This window comes from Acipenser ruthenus, chromosome 5, assembly GCF_902713425.1.
Source record: "Acipenser ruthenus chromosome 5, fAciRut3.2 maternal haplotype, whole genome shotgun sequence".
NCBI lineage: Eukaryota > Metazoa > Chordata > Actinopteri > Acipenseriformes > Acipenseridae > Acipenser > Acipenser ruthenus.
The window spans coordinates 32,276,804-32,298,281 of NC_081193.1; the positions used below are offsets into that span (position 1 = coordinate 32,276,804).

The 21,478-nt window shown below is 37.2% G+C and overlaps 1 protein-coding gene across 1 annotated transcript in view; it reads right to left on the bottom strand.

Annotated features, from left to right (window-relative positions):
- Positions 1 to 1,309: 1,309 nt before the first annotated feature.
- Positions 1,310 to 21,478, bottom strand: part of LOC117402892 (mitogen-activated protein kinase kinase kinase 5-like) — a 70,456-nt gene continuing 50,287 nt past the window's right edge. Inside the window, exons 18-30 of the mRNA XM_034004495.3 lie at positions 20,952 to 21,057; positions 17,071 to 17,228; positions 15,086 to 15,263; positions 13,204 to 13,221; positions 12,646 to 12,823; positions 11,936 to 12,104; positions 10,041 to 10,226; positions 7,848 to 7,953; positions 6,226 to 6,472; positions 5,929 to 6,041; positions 5,437 to 5,546; positions 3,316 to 3,392; positions 1,310 to 3,026 (exon numbers count right to left, since the gene is read on the bottom strand). Of these exons, the coding sequence (XP_033860386.2) occupies positions 2,966 to 3,026; positions 3,316 to 3,392; positions 5,437 to 5,546; positions 5,929 to 6,041; positions 6,226 to 6,472; positions 7,848 to 7,953; positions 10,041 to 10,226; positions 11,936 to 12,104; positions 12,646 to 12,823; positions 13,204 to 13,221; positions 15,086 to 15,263; positions 17,071 to 17,228; positions 20,952 to 21,057 (1,707 nt within the window). The 3' untranslated portion in view covers positions 1,310 to 2,965. The remainder of the gene's footprint in view (positions 3,027 to 3,315; positions 3,393 to 5,436; positions 5,547 to 5,928; positions 6,042 to 6,225; positions 6,473 to 7,847; positions 7,954 to 10,040; positions 10,227 to 11,935; positions 12,105 to 12,645; positions 12,824 to 13,203; positions 13,222 to 15,085; positions 15,264 to 17,070; positions 17,229 to 20,951; positions 21,058 to 21,478) is intronic.

Below are 21,478 nucleotides of genomic sequence, written 5' to 3' on the forward strand. Positions count from 1 at the left end.
CACTAGGATTGGGTGACAGCTCCATCCAGCGCTGGAGACCTTACACAGCCCCCTGACATCACAGACACGCAACAGAATAAAATCGATGTGCTTATACTTTATAAACAAATCCATGTTTTAGAAGATTTTTTTTCTTTTCTTTCAGGAACAAACTGCCTTTTTTTGTTGACCAAACGCTAAATTAGATTGTAATTTAACGAATGAAAAAGTAAAGCGAGTGAAAAAAAAACCAAACATGTGGAGTAGAACGTCCAAGTAAAATGACGTAGATTAACAAACATCAATACAACTTAAGGTTAAATCTATATTTGAATTCAAGCAGCATCCAAGTGCACATTGTACCAATACCTCTCTGACGTCTGCCACTAAACATCAAAAAAAGGACACCAATAAAAGTTAATTTGATGACAACTCTAAAGAATAATAAATCAAAGGAATATCACTTTTGTAAAATGTGTTTTTTAAAAAAACTAAACTAAATAATATTGCGACAACGGTCATCCATTCCATTCGATTTTCTGCACTTTTCTACTCTCATATACGGTAGTTGGGCCATGTCTTGATATAAAGTCATTGTATTCGGTTGAGCAAAGTTGATGAGCCCATGCAGTAACTGATAAAGCGGTACAAACGTTCAGTTTCTAAAAGTTAAAACTGAAGTAGTTCCTATGCATTAGTCCTAAAGGGATGTGTACTACTCTCGTAACTCATTCCACTTCATAATACAGTATTTACATTGTTAACTGTTTAACATCATGTTATGTATAACCGTTATTCTCTGTTGTTGTTTCTGCTAAACTCTCTAATTGCCATTTGAACACGTCTCTTGCACATACCATGGTTGCTTACTTGTTTCAAATTCCAGGGTGAAAGTATTGTTGAATGTTTTCCATTCATAACTTCAAAAACACTCAATCATAGATTCCAAGGTTAAGCTTATGGGAAGCTAAACACAGGCAATTGAATTGTTGAATTTTGTGACTACTATAAGGTTTGGTTTACTTCTTCTTGGAGCAAGCTATACAGTGCCCTTATAGGACAGTACATTTTTATATTGCTCCTTGGCTGTATTTTGACATTTTTATTTTCTTCAGACTGGCACTGAAATGAAATTCTTTGCTGCCTGTCTGCTACATTCTTTCATAGTTAAGCATTCTGTGCGACGGTTTGTTGAGACTGCAGTTTGTTGATATTCCACAAAGGAACCTGAAATACACATTTTGTATTTGTATTTACTGACATCCTTGAGTTGAGCCCAGTGATTATTTTTTGTAGGTGTGACTTGTTAAACAAAAATGGCAATAACGTCTTTGTTTTTAAAATTCACATTTTTATTTTACATATCATTTTCCAGCTACTTGGCATTAGGAATATTAACATTTTTTTTACAAACACATAACCCCATGTGCTGAGCAATGATGCAGTCATAAATAGAAGCTAATGAACCTGGATTTGGATTTAAATGTTTGTGTTTCAAACACGTTACAACAATATCAAAGCTGCAATAACCCAGTAAAAATGTACAATATGTTTTAGAAATACAGGCACCTATTAGTTTAAATTAGATTTCATTTTAGGGAACAGATCATGCATTATTCAATGTGTATTGAAAGTTATAAAAAAAAACCCCCAAAAAACAACATGTAAAATATTTAATATTGATTTATATGATTTAATTAAAAATTAATTTAATTCATCATTTAAGTCTCTCTCTCTCTCTCACCACACTCAATGCTGTTTCAAGACAAACTTCAGTCTCAAATTATAGAGACAAAAACAAATTAAGCTCTGTTTCTGTGTCAATCAAATTAAATAAAAATGTACAGTGCCACACAAATACGGTTCATGGGCACACTCCTCATTGTAAAACGGCTTGTAAAAAATAACCTAACATTCATGACTACATTGCACTTTGTTAACAGGTTAAGTGTACAGACTGTAAGCAATTGTTTAAACAGGTTCAAAATGAAGATAATTATATGCACTGGTAATTAAACAGTGATGGAAAAGCACAAAATGCTTTTGTAAGATGTGACAGAAATTATGGACATGTAACTTTAGATTTATGTTTATGACAATATTATACAATTATCGATAATTTGTAAGGAACACTACCAAAGGGGTGGAGGTAGAGCTAGAGATTTTGCAGTTTAAGAGGCTCAAATTCTGCCATTTCACAGAGAAACTGTATTTTCTAGCGATGTCCTTCCATTTCTAGGTCAAACATTGCACAAACTTGTGTCCTACAATATAGTCAACACTTCTAGAAATACCACTTTCCACTATATAAATAGAAAAGGGGATCACATTTTGGGAAGCATACCTATATCAATGTGATAAAAACATATAAAAGACGAAATGGTCACATTTGTGGTCCTAGAAATTGCATATGCATTCATCAGCATGTTTGTGCCATTCATTTTAGCCAGTTTCAGGGTGATTTATTTGCTAAACAACTGGTATGGTTAAGTTGCACAATGTACTGTTTATTACACAATAGAACAGTTTTGCTTTTTCACTTCATCACTAAAATGTATGACATCTATTTTTTATTTTCTTCAAAATATAAAAGGAGTTTACAGTATTAGAAGCCCACGGTGTTAGTTTCAGTTTTCTTAATGTAAAAACTGATGACAACGAACATCTAAAAAGTCAAGAAAAAAAAAAAAAACACAGCCGTAGGATAAGATCTATGTACTTACTATTTTAAGGACTATACAATTGTAATAGTAAAAATTGTGATCGTTTTTCATTGTAAGTAAATGTAATAATAATAATAATAATAATAATAATAATAATAATAATAATAATAATAATAACAACAACAATGCATTACATAAGCATGGAAGCTTAGTTACAGACTAATCAATATTGCAGAATAAAGTGCAGTCTCTTCAAGAGGATATTCTTTCAGATTTGATGGAGGCTTGCTTCCACTAAAGCAACATTTCACAAGGCAAGGTTCTTATGAGGGGTTCTTTCTAAATTCCATGATTGCCTTCCACACCTTGCACAGCATTCCTCCTCTGAAAGACAACAACAGAATAATAATCAACACAGCTAGCAGTATTACACAGAAATGAGACCATTGCAGTAGTCTAACAAGTGTGCTCAATGAAAGATGTGCTCAGGTATTTGTCAGGTAACAGCATTTTTTATTATTATTTTTTAAACTTAGTTGCCATGCTCTGGTAGGATACTGGTCTTTCTACTAAGAACCTAATATAATTAGACAAGCCAAATTGTGATCATAAGTTTATAATTACTACTAATATATATATTTTTTAAATTGACAAATACAAATCTTTAGTATACCTTAATCTTAAGCCTTTTAGGTCATCTCTTGTCACGTAGTGAAGAATATCAGTCAGTGTGTAATCTTCTGCCAAAAGCTAGGATATTCAACAATCATTAGTATGCAATTCATTGTTAAACAGAAAACTATTTCTTAACATTGTCTGAGCTAAACCGATGTACAAGTAAAAATGACTTTATTCTAAAATGTAAAGAATGTATATAGGGTCTTATTAAATTCAATTATAATATATATATATATATATATATATATATATATATATATATATATATATATATATATATATATATAAATATAAATAATGCTTCATTCCTCCTGAAAAGTGGTGAAATTAAAAGCTATTTTATCATGTATACTTGCATGCCTTTGGTATGTCATAGAATAAAGCAAAGAAGCTGTGAAAAGAGATGAATTATTGCTTATTCTACAAAGATATTCTAAAATGGCCTGGACACATTTGTCGGTACCCCTTAGAAAAGATCATTAATAATTGGATTATAGTGATATTTCAAACTAATTAGTTTCTTTAATTAGTATCACACATGTCTCCAATCTTGTAATCAGTCATTCAGCCTATTAAAATGGAGAAAAGTAGTCACTGTGCTGTTTGGTATCATTGTGTGCACCACACTGAACATGGACCAGAGAAAGCAAAGGAGAGAGTTGTCTGAGGAGACAAGCATGGTAAAGGTAAAGGCTACAAGACCATCTCCAAGCAGCTTGATGTTCCTGTGACAACAGTTGCAAATATTATTAAGAAGTTTAAGGTCCATGGAACTGTTGCCAACCTCCCTGGGCACGGCCGCAAGAGGAAAATCGACCCCAGAGTGAACAGAAGGATAGTGCGAATGGTAGAAAAAGAACCAAGGATAACTGCCAAAGAGATACAAGCTGAACTCCAAGGTGAAGGTACGTCAGTTTCTGATCGCACCATTCGTCGCTTTTTGAGCGAAAGTGGGCTCCATGGAAGAAGACCCAGGAGGACTCCACTTTTGACAGAAAAACATAAAAAAGCCAGACTGGAATTTGCTAAAATGCATATTGACAAGCCACAATCCTTCTGGGAGAATGTCCTTTGGACAGATGAGTCAAAACTGGAGCTTTTTGGCAAGTCACATCAGCTCTATGTTCACAGACGAAAAAATGAAGCTTTCAAAAGAAGAGAACACCATACCTACAGTGAAACATGGAGGAGGCTCGGTTATGTTTTGGGGCTGCTTTGCTGCGCCTGGCACAGGGTGCCTTGAATCTGTGCAGGGCACAATGAAATCTCAAGACTATCAAGGCATTCTGGAGCGAAACGTACTGCCCAGTGTCAGAAAGCTCTGTCTCAGTCACAGGTCATGGGTCCTCCAACAGGATAATGACCCAAAACACACAGCTAAAAGCACCCAAGAATGGATAAGAACAAAACATTGGACTATTCTGAAGTGGCCTTCTATGAGTCCTGATCTGAATCCTATCGAACATCTATGGAAAGAGCTGAAACTTGCAGTCTGGAGAAGGCACCCATCAAACCTGAGACAGCTGGAGCAGCTTGCTCAGGAAGAGTGGGCCAAACTACCTGTTAACAGGTGCAGAAGTCTCATTGAGAGCTACAGAAAACGTTTGATTGCCTCTAAAGGTTGTGCAACAAAATATTAGGTTAGCGGTCCCATCATTTTTGTCCATGCCATTTTCATTTGTTTTATTATTTACAATATTATGTTGAATAAAAAATCAAAAGCAAAGTCTGATTTCTATTAAATATGGAATAAACAATGGTGGATGCCAATTACTTTTGTCAGTTTCCAGTTATTTCAGAAAAAATTGTGCATTCTTCGTTTTTTGTGGAGGGGTACCAACAAATTTGAGCATGTCTGTATATATATATATATATATATATATATATATATATATATATATATATATATATATACACACATACATACATATATAAACATTCCATTCTTTAGGAAACATAAATGGAGGACTTGAGTTAGTCAGAATCCGAAAATACATGGGGCTATTGATAGAGACATGGATTCAGACTCACTAAAACACGAAATTATCACAGACCTATTTTTTAACACAAAACCACTTGCACTAACTGATGTACAGTATGTAATAATGAATCTTACCCGCTCTATAGTATCATGGTCAGCATCATGTTCCTTCAGCCAGTTAGTCAGCTCAGGGTCCCCACTGTGTGCACTGGAAGAACGGTGAGTTGCTGATGAGGCAGGTATGTCTGTGTGAAAACAGGTTGTTGTTAAAGCCATTAAGTTATTAGGTACCCGGAAGCAGCAGGATTTTTAATATATAGCCTGGTCAAATCAGCATATTCTTAATTGGAGAATAAAATATTTAGCAAACAATTAAAAGATCGTCAACAGAAGAAAGGTGATGCAGTGATAATATAGCTAGTGCTAATAAGAGGTAAGGATATTAAAACCTTGTTGCTGTTAAGAGCGGTTCTTATGTGTACAGATATGGCGAAAAGTTTTGCATCACCTAGAGTTTTAGGATTGGAACATTAAAAAAAAAAACTATATGAACATACTTTTGATATGGTTGGAAAATTGTCTTTGTAAACTGTCAAGCAGCACTCCAATTATCCAACAATTGCTTACCAATTGGTTGAGATTTAATTCTCAGTAGTTTGATCTCTTGGTCCCTCTCCTCAATAACCTGATGCAGGATGCTTTGATACTCCTTTTCCTTCTCCAGCAGTTCCTCCAGTAACCTTCAAGACAAAACAAAGTGAACTGAAGTCAATAAAAGGCATCTAAAAACTTGTGTCTAAAATCTAATTAAACTTCAGTAGGCGGGTAGACGATGAAACAAAAGGAAGACGGAAAAGACTAAAATCGGATGGCTGTTATTTATTCAGACCTAACACGCTGACAGAAAACAGGAGTTACACATGCCTGTTGGTTTCTAGTTTCATCCTCCCCAGCTGCATGCTCACAGACCTCTGAGCAGTATGCGAGTCGTCGTGGGAGACGGTGGAGCTGAGTGTGCTCACACCTGAGGTCAGCACTGTGTCGTCGTTGGTGGCGCTCTGCCTCGGACCGCTCCGATTCCGGGTGTCGTCATGGGGATCCAGGTCATCCTCCGCATCATCCTGGTCGGCCGCATCGCTCTCTGAGGCCAAGCTGAAATGAGGCCTTAGTTCTGTAAAAAATAAAAATGGTGATTAATACGAAGAATTTGAATTGGTTAAAACTATTTTGAAGGGGTGTAATACTTACTGTTATTTTGATCCTGTATTTAAATATACTTTAAGGGGCACAACAACCTAATAATTTCTTAAATCCTGTTTAGACAAGTGCTGTATGACTAAGGGTACGATTGTGTCACAGAGGTCACGGAAATCATGAATTTGAAAAAAAAAAAATCAGTGAAATCTTGGAAATGGATGTAAAAACACTATTGATTAGACACTTCCTTTATTTCCTTTAAAACATGCAGCATCATGCACTGCAAATATAAATCTGCGAGTATCTGTAAATTGTTTGGTTGTTTCAAGCAACATTTCCGTGTAGCTATAGTTTAGCGAATGAGATAGCCGAGCGAGCGAGCGAGCAAGCATGTAAATCAGTGACAGCTAAAATGCAAAAAAATTGTGAGTAAGCTGTTTTCGGTAAAGACAGAAGAACAAATGTATTGGAGAACAGAAGTTTACCAACTTAGAGTTTACAGCATGCTGTTTGTTTCAGAACTGTGGAAAACTATTAAAAGCCTGGTTCATACAGCACTTCTGTTGCAGATGAATGCGATATGTCAAGCGCAGACAGCTAAGCTGTGCAGCTTCACTATTTGCTGTACGGGACGCATCACCGCAGCCCTTCTGACTGTGCAAAGTGGTCACAGCTGTTGTTCATATAAATACAACACTGTAAATACAAACTGCATTAGCGTAATTGTATACATTTAAGTAGATGTGCTGAGTTTGTACCTCTACACAAGAGGATTAAAAAATATCAAAAGCAACGTCGTTACTCCATCCTCTCAACCAATAGAGAAACCGAAAGGCAGAATTTCAAACATTATTTCGAGAGAAGCGGGTATGTGACAGTGAGAGATATTTTAGGTATTTTAGAACGACATATGAAAGGTTTGACGATCTGTTAAGGCTGTACGCCTTTCTAAAAAAGATGCACGTCGCAAGATTGTAGATTATGTACTTCCGACTTTTCACACAGGTCTGAGACACTCGACTCCGACCAGAAATCATGTCTGGAGTCTGAAGTATGTACTGTAAGTTTTGTAATCTAAAGTTCAAACTGGTCAGTAGTCAAAAGCAATAGTCTTTATATCATTAGTTTTGGTGTACTATTTAAAAGCTCTTATTTATGTTGATGTCGCTAAAACTACAATATTTGGTGAACTTTCCATGAATTCTTGTATTTTTGCTGCACCTCGCCCATGAAATTTACTAAACATTACCATGCCAAAATCGTAGCCTTATGTATGACACACTAGATATTCCAAATTAGTATACATCTAAACCAATGATCTGCTTTTACAGCACTGTCATGTCACATACCTGGGACCAGAATGGTAATAGCGGTCTGCACAGCTTTGCGGATGATATTGTCCAGTGCAAACATCCAGTGGGGTTTAATATTATGGTTTCGCAAGACTTTATTTACCTAGTGATAAGAAATGAATACAAGTTTATTATTAGCTACCTCCTCAATACACAAAACTTAATAGGTTACACACACACAAAGAGGCATTTACTTAATACCAGATCTACTCCCATCTAACAAAACACTTGATTTTGTATACATTTTAAACTATGTTTAAATAAGCATGGTTGTAACCTGTGAATTGAAAAAACAAACCAAAAAAAAAAAAAAAGAAAAAAGAAAAAAGAAACAGGCCAGCCTGCATTGAAGGAACATGGCATCTCAAACAGTAGCATGTTAGTAATATACTTCGAGGGATAAGAGACACACAGTAACTAAAATTCAGGACAGTGAGTTAAACTGGTCACAACTAATCAAACTAAAGAGAGAAAAAATAAAGTCAGAAATTGCTCAAACTTTACTACAGAAGTAAAGATCTTGGCCAATGCTCATTTATTTATTTATTTATGTATTTATTTATTTATAAATAATAATTTAGTCGTTGCCAATTATTTTCTCCCGAATTTGGAAATGGCCAATTATTTTTAGGCTCAGCTTACTGCTACCACCCCTGCGCTGACTAGGGAGGGCGAAGACGAACACACGCTGTCCTCCGAAGCGTGTGCCGTCAGCCGTCCGCTTTCTTTCACACTGCGGACTCACCATGCAGCCACCCAAGAGCTATAGCGTCGGAGGACAATGCAGCTCTCGGGCAGATTACAGGCAAGTCCGCAGGGGCCCGGCCAGAATACAGGGTTCACTGGTGTGTGGTGAGCCGAGGACAACCTGGCCGACCTAACCCTCCCTCCCCCCGGGCGACGCTCGGCCAATTGAGCGCCGCCCCCTGGAAGCTCCTGTCCTCGGTCAGCAAAGGAATAGCCTGGACTCGAACTCGCGACGTCCAGACTATAGAGCGCATCCTGCACTCCATTTGGAGTGCCTTTACTGGATGCGCCACTCAAGAGCCCCTTGCATTTTTATTTTTAAAAGTATTTTGAAAGCTTTTGTTAAAGTTTAAAATCAAGATACAACCAACTTTGGTAAGTTATAGTAATGTCTAGGCACCACTTAAATATATTTTAAAAAATGTAGTTAGAATGGGAGTACAAGCAACCTATGGTACATAAGGCCTACTGGGTCCTACTGTCACTCAATTAAAAAAAAAACAATAACAAAAGAAAAAACATTGGGACTCATAAATCAAGACATCCCTACTGCATACCAAATCACGTTTTGTATTTCAGTCAAAATCCACTAAATACCAAGTCCTAAAATAATTACATGCATTAGTTAATCCTGCCAAAAACAATATTAAACAGAGGGGCTCCCGAGTGGCGCATCCAGTAAAAGCACTCGCTAGAGTGCAGGATGCGCTCTATAGCCTGGACGTCGCCGGTTCGAGTCCAGGCTATTCCACAGCCGACCGTGGACGGGAGCTCCCAGGGGGCGGCGCTCAATTGGCCGAGCGTCGTCCGGGGGGAGGGAGGGTTAGGTCGGCCAGGGTGTCCTCGGCTCACCGCGCACCAGCGACCCCAGTAGTCGGGCCGGACGCCTGCAGGCTTGCCTGTAAGCTGCCCAGAGCTGCGTTGTCCTCCGACGCTGTAGCTCTGAGGCGGCTGCACGGTGAGTCTGCAGAGTGTAAAGAAGCGGGCGGCTGACAGCACACGCTTTGGAGGACAGCGTGTGTTCATCTTCGCCCGTCCCGAGTCAGCGCAGAGGTGGTAGCGGTGAGCTGAGCCTAAAAATAATTGGGCATTTCAAATTGGGGAGAAAATAATAAAAACTAATTGGCAACGACTAAATTTATAAAAAAAAAAAAAAAAACACCAAAAAAAACCAAACAATATTAAACAAAGAGTTGGTTGTCATTTTATCAACCTAAAATCATAGACATGGAATTGGATTTGTCATATTTAACTGCAGTATGCAAAGCAACTAACAGATGGCACTGTTGAGGTACAGTAGGTAGCGTTGATTAAGTGGACTAGAGGGTTTGCAGTTCAGGGGTGGTAGGTGGAATTTATTACACAGCGACAGCTTTAAAAATGTGCTCTTCTACTGGTCAGGTTAGCAGCCATGAAAGTTCCAAGTTAATGGGATTGACTTACCGCATCCTGAACGCCAAAAAGCACCACCTGCAGCTGGCTGATGGCATGGCTGTCAAAGTCCAACTCCAGCTTGAGACGGGAGAGGGTGCTGGCGATGATTTTGCGGTCAGTGGTCCTTACAAACTCTCTGATGCTCACCACAAGTGTGGATATGTGCTCTTGTTTCAGTATAGTCTCCTCGCTTCCCTGTGTAATTAAATAAAAGATAGGTCCCTAAAATTCAGCTCCTCAGTTTATTTGCAGCTTGCAATAAAAGCACAGAAGAAAGTTCTCACTTGCTATATATAACTAGCTATATAACACATGGGTAGAATTTCTTGCTTCACACTATGTTGAATTTGTTATTACCAACTGAAACAAACAAAACCTTTTTTTTTTTTTGCTGCAACAAGTCTAAACTGCAATGTAAGCCTTTTTATTTACTTACAATTATGAAGGATAATCTAAGCCAAGGCATGTGGACATTTGCATTCATAAAGGTAGGGCTGTATCATGTCCATCAAATCTCTGGCATATCCTATTTGATTTTTTTTTTCTTTTTCAAAATCTAAAGCAGTTTTCGCAAAAGATGAACATTCTTGTCTGGCACCTTCCTGATAAATTCCATGCCAGCTCGTTACTGATAAAGAGTTGAAATCAATCCACATGCAATTTCAAATACAAAAGAAAACATACAAAATATAATGTGCCGATGCAATTAGGCACTTAATTGTATCAATTACTATTTTTCCAGATTACTAAATGCAGTGTAACAATATGTCACCACATTCTGTATGCACATTGTGTTAGCTATAGCCTGGCAGTGAAATATAATGCATATTTGTTTTTCAACTGTCTGAGACAGGGTGTTTGGGCAGTTATTTTACCAAAGTGAACTAATCCTGTATGTTCTCATTTCCCATCACGGTAAACGTTGTGTCAACTTTATTATTACTGTCTATGGATGACTCAACATAATTTCTAGATCAATCAATTTCTTTTATACATTTTGTGGAGAGCCAGTGTTGGTGATGCACAGCTGCTACAGATTTTCTGATCCCAGTTAATATGAGGTAAAAAGGTGTGTGTGATCTAGTTAGAGAAAGTTGGAAAGGGCTACAACAGTACAGCATTACACTTATTCATATATATTTCTAGCTCTTTATGTTGCATTTCTGTCATTTTTTAATTCAATGTTTGCAATGTCCTGGTAACTTTTTACATTTTACCTGCACCAAGACTTTTAATCAAAGGTATTCTGAATATGTCTATGTTCTGTAATGTCTTGGCACGCTTTCCCATAACTGGAAGCAACCCCCTCCACCCAATTTTTCTTTTTCCCCCACCAATCAAGATGTTTTTAAAATAATAAAATGCAGTTTTCCTTGATTTTTGTGTTGTATGTTAAAGTTACATACAGCTACATGTTTGGTTGATCCCAACAAACTCCTACATCTCATATTCTCCTTTACTCACTAATATGCAGCTAGAGGGGCAGGAGCTCATGTGCACAGATCTAGCATCTGATTCCTTTGGTCCTGAGCACAAGAAAATCACCTGCAAGAACTGGGCAGATCTGCTCTGATTATCTCTGCAAAAACACTCCTAGTTTTTCAAGTGACACTGGTGCTGTGAGCTGCTGAAAATCTTGAAAAGGTGACAGTATAAGGATTATAAAAAGAAAACAAATAGAATGTTGTCCCTGGGGGTCTTCAATGCACAGAAACTATTGGAAGGCATGCCCTCCTACCAAAGACTACAGAAGGCCAGCATCTTCCAAACACCCTTGATAAAGACATAGCTGCGGGTGACAGAAACAAAAAGAGCCGGAACAACATGCAAGTAAATATCAACACAACCCCTGCAAACTTGCTCTCTTGTGCTGTGTGTGGACAGACAACACATTTGTCTTTTACCTGTGCCAAAGCTTCCACCAGGTTCTTGACCACCTTGTCTTGGTCTTCTGTCAGTATTTTATGTAGTGTGGCTCTCCTTTCACTGTCTTTTTTCAGCATGAAGAACCCAGTGTCCTTTTCGTCAGGGGATGGAGGTGCGCTGTGGTCCTCAAAGTTCTCAACAGGTATGCTGAAAATAAAATAAATAAAAATGGTTTCTGCAGCATGGATTCTTAAGAACTGCATTATCCTGTTTATTCCAGCATATGTTCACAGGAGTTTATAAGATTAATAAAATACTTTTGCTCAATAATGGAATCTAGGGTCTTATTTTTGTACGTTATGTTATGAGAATGTATTTTGAAATACATTCTCATAACTTATGTCTACGCTTACAATCCAGAAACATCAGCTATTCTAGTCCACCTTTTGCATACTTGAGTTTTAAGGGCAGTGTGCTGGAAAAACGTAATATACCAAATATAAAATACTGACACTGCATGAGGTGACTAAAATTTAATTTAATAAAATAAAAATTTAAAAAAGAAATATTTAAATAAGACAAAAATAAAATGCCAAATGATTAAAACAATATTCCATGACTTAAAAGCTCCAGCAATAACTTGTAAAATGTAATTCTTGGCCAGCGTAAAAGCCTTCCCCAGGCATATTTTTTTTTTATCTGAAGCAGTGTTTGTGAACCAACTTTGTAAGCAGAAGGAAACTTGTACCTCAAAAATAAAGATCTGCTTCCTTTGATGTCTTTCTCACTGAAGCATTTGACTCTTGGTTTGAAAACGAAGGGGTCGGCCTTCGAGTCTGTGTCGGGGGAGACCGAGCCGTATTCACTGCTGCTGCTTGTGTCTTCCACTACCACCGGGACCGGGAGAGAGATACTGCGCAGATACTCTGAGGGGGCAACAAAAACATCAACAAAACAAACAAACAAAAAAAAAACACAACGCTTTTAAAAGACAACATCGTTTTTTGTTCCTTAGGCAAAAATTATGGAGTGGTATTTAATTTTTTAGATTGGGTTGCCAATGCCTGATCGTTTGTGCTGATGATTTCAAGTTTCATTTCTAAAAAAGCATATTATATCATCATCCAAATAAAAACCATGTAAAGTAATAGATTAAGGATTTATCTGATAATTAAACTGATCAAGACCAGTCTATGAGATTACAGCTAAAAAATTACTATTTTTTTTTTTTTACTTGCGATTAGATAAATGTATTTTTATTACAAAAAAATATATAATTTTTTAAAAACAGGGGAAAAATACTAACCTGACCCAGCTGAAAGAGCTGAAAAAAACAAACAAAAACAAACAAACAAATGTAAGACATAATAAACAATAAGGATTATAAGGATGATAAATGGCATTACAGATGACTCATCTCAAACTGGTATCTGGCGTAACAGCTGGGGAGGTAAACAAATTAGAGATTACTGAAGACATCGGACGGTGTGTTTAGCTACCTGAGGCCTACAAAGGAGGCTGTGTGGTCCAGTGGTTAAAGAAAAGGGCTTGTAATCAGGAGGTCCCCGGTTCAAATCCCACCTCAGCCACTGACTCATTGTGTGACCCTGAGCAAGTCACTTAACCTCCTTGTGCTCCGTCTTTCGGGTGAGACGTAGTTGTAAGTGACTCTGCAGCTGATGCATAGTTCACACACCCCAGTCTCTGTAAGTCGCCTTGGATAAAGGCGTCTGCTAAATAAACAATGCTCACAACCATTTGTCTGAGTGTCAGGATTCCAGCTCCCAACAATTCAAGACTTAGGCTGTGTTCACACTGGGTCCGTTTAGAGAGGGGTTGGTCCGCACTCTGTATGGTTCGGTACATTTGTTATGAAGTGTGAACAACAAAGTCTGCTTGGGAAACATACCGTACCGAGTCCACCTAAAGAGATGGTCTCAGCCCGTTTCACAAACGCACCTAGTCTGGTTTGCGTGCTAAACCTCAATGTGAACAACTGCTAGACTTGGTCCTTTTGCACATAGGAAACAAACTATACAATGTAAACTGACTCAGAAGTAAACATTTTGCGATTTAGTTCATATTCTGAGGAAACAAGAAAACAAAAAACTAAAAATGTCTTGGGGAACTACATTAGGGTTACCAGACATCCTGTAATTTTTTGCCAGAAAGAGTACAATAGTCCCGGTTATGCTATTGAATTTTGTATCAGCGTGCTCAACAAGTTAAAAGCAGAGTTATGTGTTAGGTTGTGTGTTCGTGCCATTCAAAAATAAAATAAACACCTCATGGATTTTTTGTTTAATCATTCTGATTATGTGTAAACCATATGTTTAAAAGGTAATAGCTGATTTTTTTTTTTTTATTTGGCTTTTTGTACATTTAACATGTTTTGTTTAGATGACAATATAAAGAAAATAATGAGTTGTTATGATCTGCAAGAAATTCACCCGATGTTTCATTTTTAAAATATTATTGTGTTATTTTATAAACTGTTATTTTTGTTAACGGCCTCAGAGTTGCTACAGTGTCAGTGAATTGAAGAAAAAAAAGAAACGTCCCAGTTTTTCACTGTGGAAATCTGGTAATCCTAAACTACATGGACAGTGCGAGAAACTGAAGCTCTGGTAGAAAATTTGGTCAGACACCAAAATCCAAGCCAAACTGGACAAGACTCACAAAAATAGTAAAATATATTCTCAAATTACTTTGTTTAATGCCGACATTAGGATAACCATGCAGAATTGCGTAAATTGCATTCTCCTGTAAGTCATTCAAGAAATGTATTCATTAAATTAGCGAAGTGCTCCCCATGCTATATTAAAAACCGGAGCAATACATCAATAGCTGCCATCTTTCAATATGCCTTACAGGATATTGTAAACATCCGATTCACACGCCATATAAACGAACCAAGGGCACTTGCAAACTGCATTGTGAACATAAACAAACTCGGTCCTGAAAAAAATGGAAAAAGGACCCAAAAAAACAAAAAAAAAAACTTTAGCTTGCATCCAAATTAACTGTGTCCCTTTGCTCGAAGATAAGTGTGAACCAAACAGACCCAGTATGAAATCAGCCTAAATGGAAAATGGGTGTGTAGACTTTTCATTTGCAGTATATGTGTGCGAGGGATCTTGTTTACAGCCAGGTTCTGTTACCTATGTTTCCAGCCTGTCTTAGCGCACCTGCAAACTTGTTTTGGGTCCTCCTCTTCCTGCTGCTGACGGTCAGAAACTCGTCAGTCAGTAAGTCTCCTGCCGTTGCTCGCTTGTCTGGGTCAGGCTCGAAGCAGCAGAGGATGAAGGCCTTGGCCTCCAGGGACATGGACTCAGGGATTTCAGGATGGATTTTAAACATCCCAACCTGGAGAGACAGAGAACACAAAGTGAAGGAAAACTGTGCACCTTATATAAAATTGAAAACAAAGTGAATACAATGAAAGTAAGTACTAACCCACACTAGCCAGAACCATCTCTCTTGCCTACAGATTTCTCTTTTCAGTCTCTCTTGTAGTTCTGTTTAAGTGCAGTAATGTAAACATACATGCATTTTGAGAACCTGCTTTGTGTGCTATATATATAGAAACACCTAGAAGCTTGTTCAGGCAGTGGGTTTATCCAAGGCGAGCAACAGTTACACAAAAAGCACATTTTCCATGACCTGGGCAAATACATGTTCTATATTCACAGAATAGATGTGCACACTAGTTGGCATCTTTAATGTTATGTTATGTTATATGGAGGGGAACACTGCACTGAGACAATTATATGAATTTCCATGGAATCCATGCCTCTTATTGAGATGATTCAACAGTGCAAAGTGAAAAACAAAACAATATAAAAAGCCTTCCTTGCTTTGCACACTACCTCCCAATGACACGTCTACAAGTGCAAAACAAAACTTTTTACTTATGAAACATTTCAGATGCTTTTGTTTTTGACAGTGACACAGACTCCAGATGTGTGTGTGTGTGTGTGTGTGTATATATATATAGATAGATAGATAGATATAGGCCTATTTAAACAAAGCCTGTACTTGGCTCAAAAAAGGAAAAAGTTATTTTGGTGACCAAGGTAATAAATCTTGTGAACAGGAAATGAACCCCACTGGCATTACAGTAAAACAACAAAAGAACTCTTTGCAATTATTCAGCAGTAGAGAGCTTACATGTACAGGCTTGTGTTATGTTATAGCCGCAAAGAACTGGTGATTCAATGGCAGAAATAAAAACTGGTAATGCAGTACCAAAACTAGAACTGCCGATTCATACCTGAGTGACCACACAGTACATCGTGGGCAATCCTGACACCACAAATTTGTAGGGTTATGGATTTACCGAAAGAAGTGGAGAGACCTACTAATTCTGTCATACAAGAGCACAGCCAGGGACACAGGCGTTGTAGTGTTTTTGACTGACAATTGAAAGTATGTGTTTGTTTAGTTGCATTACTATATATTATTTGAAAGTCCACGTCTGTTAGTCTTTTTAACAATATGTTGGTCTCATAGTAATGAAGGTCCATGAACAAAATAAATACTATATTTTTCAAGCCTTAAAATACAATTTACTTATTTTTTGTTCTACTATCTGGTGGTTTCAGAGTACCAGTTACTAGACCAGTTGTATCTCCTCTATTGAAAATGTTTGTGCTCTCTTTTAAATCAAAACATTTTTTTCTGTCATCTGAGGAGATTGACATTTTATGCTTTTTGAAACTAAATAGCTTTCAGTTCATCGTGACAACATGAATACCTATCACCATTAACTGTTTCTAGGACACAGGAGTGACAACACAACACATTTCAAATTTAGAAGGGCAAGTCCATCATCGGCTGAATTTGCTTATTGTAACATGCTTTGTTCTCTCCAGGCTGAGTTCTTAATGTAGGGTTGAACACAGTGTATGCATTAATCAATAACCTATACCGGTAATCCAGTTGCTGATCATGTAGTGTACATTCACAATTCCATACATCCATTTCCCATGCAGTTGCTTTGAAGTTTACAAGATATCTCAAATTATCTCTGTCTGACAACTACTGTATTCTTGAGAGGTACATATAGATGAAGCAGCAAGAGATTCACTGCACTAGCTGTTCTACACTGAATTGCCTTGAAGGAGTAATACTGATAACCAATATTAAAACGAATGCAATGAAAGGATCATACCTTAAACATGGCAGCCTGAGGTTCCCCGAGTTCATAAAAGGGAGGCTTCCCAGTCGCCATTTCAATAATTGTGCATCCCAGGGACCATATGTCTGCGGGTTTACTGTAGCCTCTCGGTCCTTTGTCAATAATTTCTGGTGCCATGTACTGGAGGGTTCCTGTACAACATTAAACATGCAATAATATGCTTTTAGCTTGCAAGATGGCATCACAAATGAATAGACTGGTAAACATGAAACGCTGTGCCAAAAGTGCAATGTACTGCATACTTACTTTATAACAGGATACTTAAGGTTATCAAAACGTTGTTACCAAGGAGTAATGTAAACCTCCAGCCTTTTTAATCTGTTTCATAAAACAAATCAGTTTTGCACTACAGTACATAAATCCAGTATTGTTATATAGGTGGGTCACCTCATAATAAACAATTCTCCTGTTACATGGAAAACTAATCGCATCATACAGATGTGTGCAGGGGATCTTACAATTAAAAGACACAAATCTTAATTAGGTGTAATCTGTATTTCTGCCTTATTTATATGATTTAAGTTAAGGTGCCGGACCTGTCCTCTGTGACTCAAAACTAAATTTCATTTTTCACTTTACGTTTGTGAGCAGGTCCACACTTGTATTGTTAAAAGACACATAAACAGATATACCTGTAAATGTAAATAATGCTGCAACTGGAGTTTACAGGCAATTCTTATAAATTAGTTTAATCTATGAACTAAACATGTTTGTTGTCCCTTTCCCAGCTGGCAGGTCACCCTTGAAACAGGATAAGATGAACTATGAAACCTCACATGATGCCATTCCTTGAGGACTAAAAACAGCAAGAAATCTGTATGTTCCCAAGCATTATTTGGGTACATTGAATTGCTGTTATAGTATTGGATTGCTAGCTGTGCATCTACTGTAAAAGGAAAAATAATCTTGTTCCATCAGAAACCAATTGTTTTTGAAACGTGTAACGTTTTTTTGGATGCAAACTAAAAGTTACGTTTTTTTGGTCCGTTTCCATTTTTTTTTCAGGACCGAGTTTGTTTGTGTTCACAATGCAGTTTGCTAGTGTACTCGGCTCGTTTATATGGTGTGTGGACCAGGTGTTTACAATATCCTGCAAGGCATATTGAAATATGGCAGCTATTGATGTATTGCTCTGGTTTTTAATATAGCATGGTTTAGATTCTTACATATTGCAAATTTAATTAATACATTTCCTGAATTACTTATAGGAGAATAATGCACTTTACGCAATTCTGCATGGTTATCCTAATGTCGGCATTAAACAAAAGTAATTTGAGAATATATTTTACTATTTTTGTGAGTCTTGTCCAGTTTGGCTTGGATTTTGATGTCTGACCAAATTTTCTATCAGAGCTTCAGTTTCTCGCACTGGCCATGTAGTTTAGGATTACCAGATTTCCACAGTGAAAAACAGGGAGGTTTCTTTTTTTTTTTCAATTCACTGACACTGTAGCAACTCTGAAGTCGTTAACAAAAATAACAGTATATAAAATAACACAATAATAGTTTAAAAATGAAACATTGGGTGAATTTATTGCAGATCAAAACAACTCATTATTTTCTTTATATTGTCATCTGGTCAAAACATGTTAAATGCACAAAAAGCCAGATTTAAAAAATAGATCAGCTATTACCATTTACACATAATCAGAATGATTTAACAAAAAATCCATAAGATGTTTATTTTATTTTTGAATGGCACTAACACGCAACCTAATACATTACTCTGCTATTAACTTGCTGAGCATGCTGAAACTGTTTTGTACTTTTAAAAAAATACAATAGCAAAACTGGGACTATTAACAATTTTACTGTTTATGACCGGGACAACAAATTAAGGCTGAAACTGTGACAATCTTAGTTTTCACGGGATGTCTTGTAACTCTAATGTAGTTCCCAGAGACATTTTTAGTTTTTTACTTCCGAGTCAGGTTACCTTGTATAGTTTGTTTCCTATGTGCACATTGACGTTTCCCAAGCGGACTTTGTTGTTCGCACTTCACACCAAACGTACCCAACTGTACCGAGTGAGGACCAAACCCTCTAAACTGACCCAGTGTGAACACACCCAGAGTCACTTTGAATAAAAGTGTCTGCTAAATGGCTAATTATTATTATTATTATGAAGGAGACTTTCACTTTATATCTACCAATGCATACTGCCATCTTTTTTTGAGAGTGTAAAAATCTGGGAGTGGATTACAGGCAAGCCCACAGGCGCCCGGCCAGACCACAGTGGTCACTGGTGCGCAATGAGCCGAGGACACCCTGGCCGTCCTAACCCTCCCTCTCCCCGGGCGCTGCTCGGCCAATTGTGCGCCGCCCCCTGGGAGCTCCCGTCCTCGGTCGGCAAAGGAATAGCCTGGAATAGCCAGCGACGTCCAGACTGTAGACTCTACGCGAGTGCTTTTACTGGATGCGCCACTCGGGAGCCCCAAACAGATCATTTCTTTGCTTGATCATTACAAAAACGATATTTCTAAACATGGAGGACATTTAAAATTCAATTTAAAACATCCTCCAATCCTGACCCATTTTTATTTTGCCTACAGATACCTACTGTAATGGCTGTACAGCATGGCAAGAGTCAACATGGGAATAATTTGACGTCATGAAGAGGGTCTACAGGCTGAGGTATGAACCTGCCTTAAATTTGACACAGTGCAGGCTGTTTAAAGACAGCTAGGGTTAAATTAACTGAATTATGGTAGCACCCTAACAGGAAAAGCAACGGTGCATGCAGTCAGAGGGATATCATTGAAGCATTTCAAGATTAGCCAACCACATTACTTCCTTCTGTAAATAGAGTTTTAAACAGCAGTACAGAATCATTTGTAGAAGCATTCGTAAAATTAATAGACATTTTAAGCTGCCTTGTAGACATCAATTGACACAAAGGACATTTGATTGCAGTTCACTTTGCTATGTTAATATACTACTACTGTACAAACATGACAGAACTACAATAAATAGTTAAACAAATATGCTTCTTCTTAATAATAATAATAATAATAATAATAATAATAATAATAATAATAATAATAATAATAAAAAAAAAAAAGACAATGCTGACTGGGCCAAGCCAGACAGTTCCTGAGATATATCTAAATCTATTTGTTTATTTTTTTCAAAATCAAAAGGTATATTATGATCTTTAAGGTACCTATGCATTACAGATGAAAATTGGTTTTACCAGACAAGTGCACTACAGTTACTTTTCACATGTATGGATTATTTAACCTTGACAAATCGGGACAACCACATACCTTCCCAAACAGATTCCATGCCCCATCCCTTGGCCGTTCAGGCAAATTTACTGTTTGCATCATTACACCCCATAAATATATTGTGAGTGTTTCAGTGCCTATCATGATCATAAATCCTCCACATCCTATGTGATAAGTTTTGCAATAAAACTGAACTCTATGCAAACAGAGCATATTGCTCACAAAGTATTTTCAATCATGCATAGTACTTTCCCTCAACAGGTATTGATTTATTTTAAAAATGCAAATAGATTCTTCTCATTTACTGTATAAATGAAATAATGTGAATAGAATCTGTCCCGAAATTATCTTATGGTGAAGTATATTTACAAGGAACCTGAGAGTTAAGAAAATGTTTTTAAAGCCTTGGTTACAGTATTTCACCTTTAAAGTAACATTTCCATGCATGTGTTTAAATAAAAGCTTCCCCCCCTGTATAATCACAACTTCTTTAGACATAAACATGAATAGAAAATGAATAAAGATCCAGTCAGTATTCATCAGATGTACAGTCCCCGACATGAATGGAAATTATCAACAAAAGCAAAATGATGTTCATAAGAAGTCAAATAAAGAGCAATTGTATACCTGTAAAGGTTTCGGTACAAGGGTTGATTCCAGCAAGTCTCTTTGAAGTTCCAAAGTCAGAAATTTTCAGCACTCCACTGTATGTGTTAATCAGTACGTTGTCACCCTGGAAATGAAAAACAATAATTTAGACATCCCTGCTATTACTAGCTATAATACTGGCAGATAAACCCTTTGAGCTGTTTACACAGTTTGCTAAGGCAAACCCAAACATAGCAGCTAAGTGAGCTACAGCTTGCATAATGAGGGGTAGATGTACTAAGATGGTCCAGTCGCAGAGCAAACATACTGCAATTTGCAATTTTGGTTGCGACAATTCGCGCACTATACATTTTGTACTAAGAGTACTAAGAGAAAATCTGTTACTGAAGAGAACCGCAATATCTAATTTAAATATTTGTCATCTTAGCGAGATTGAATAAATAAAGAAAGGCAGTTTAATCCCATCAGATTCTATAGTGGGGCCCCCACCTTCACCCCCAAATAAAAGCTGTGTTTCTATCAAAAAGTCCCTCACCAAACTGGAC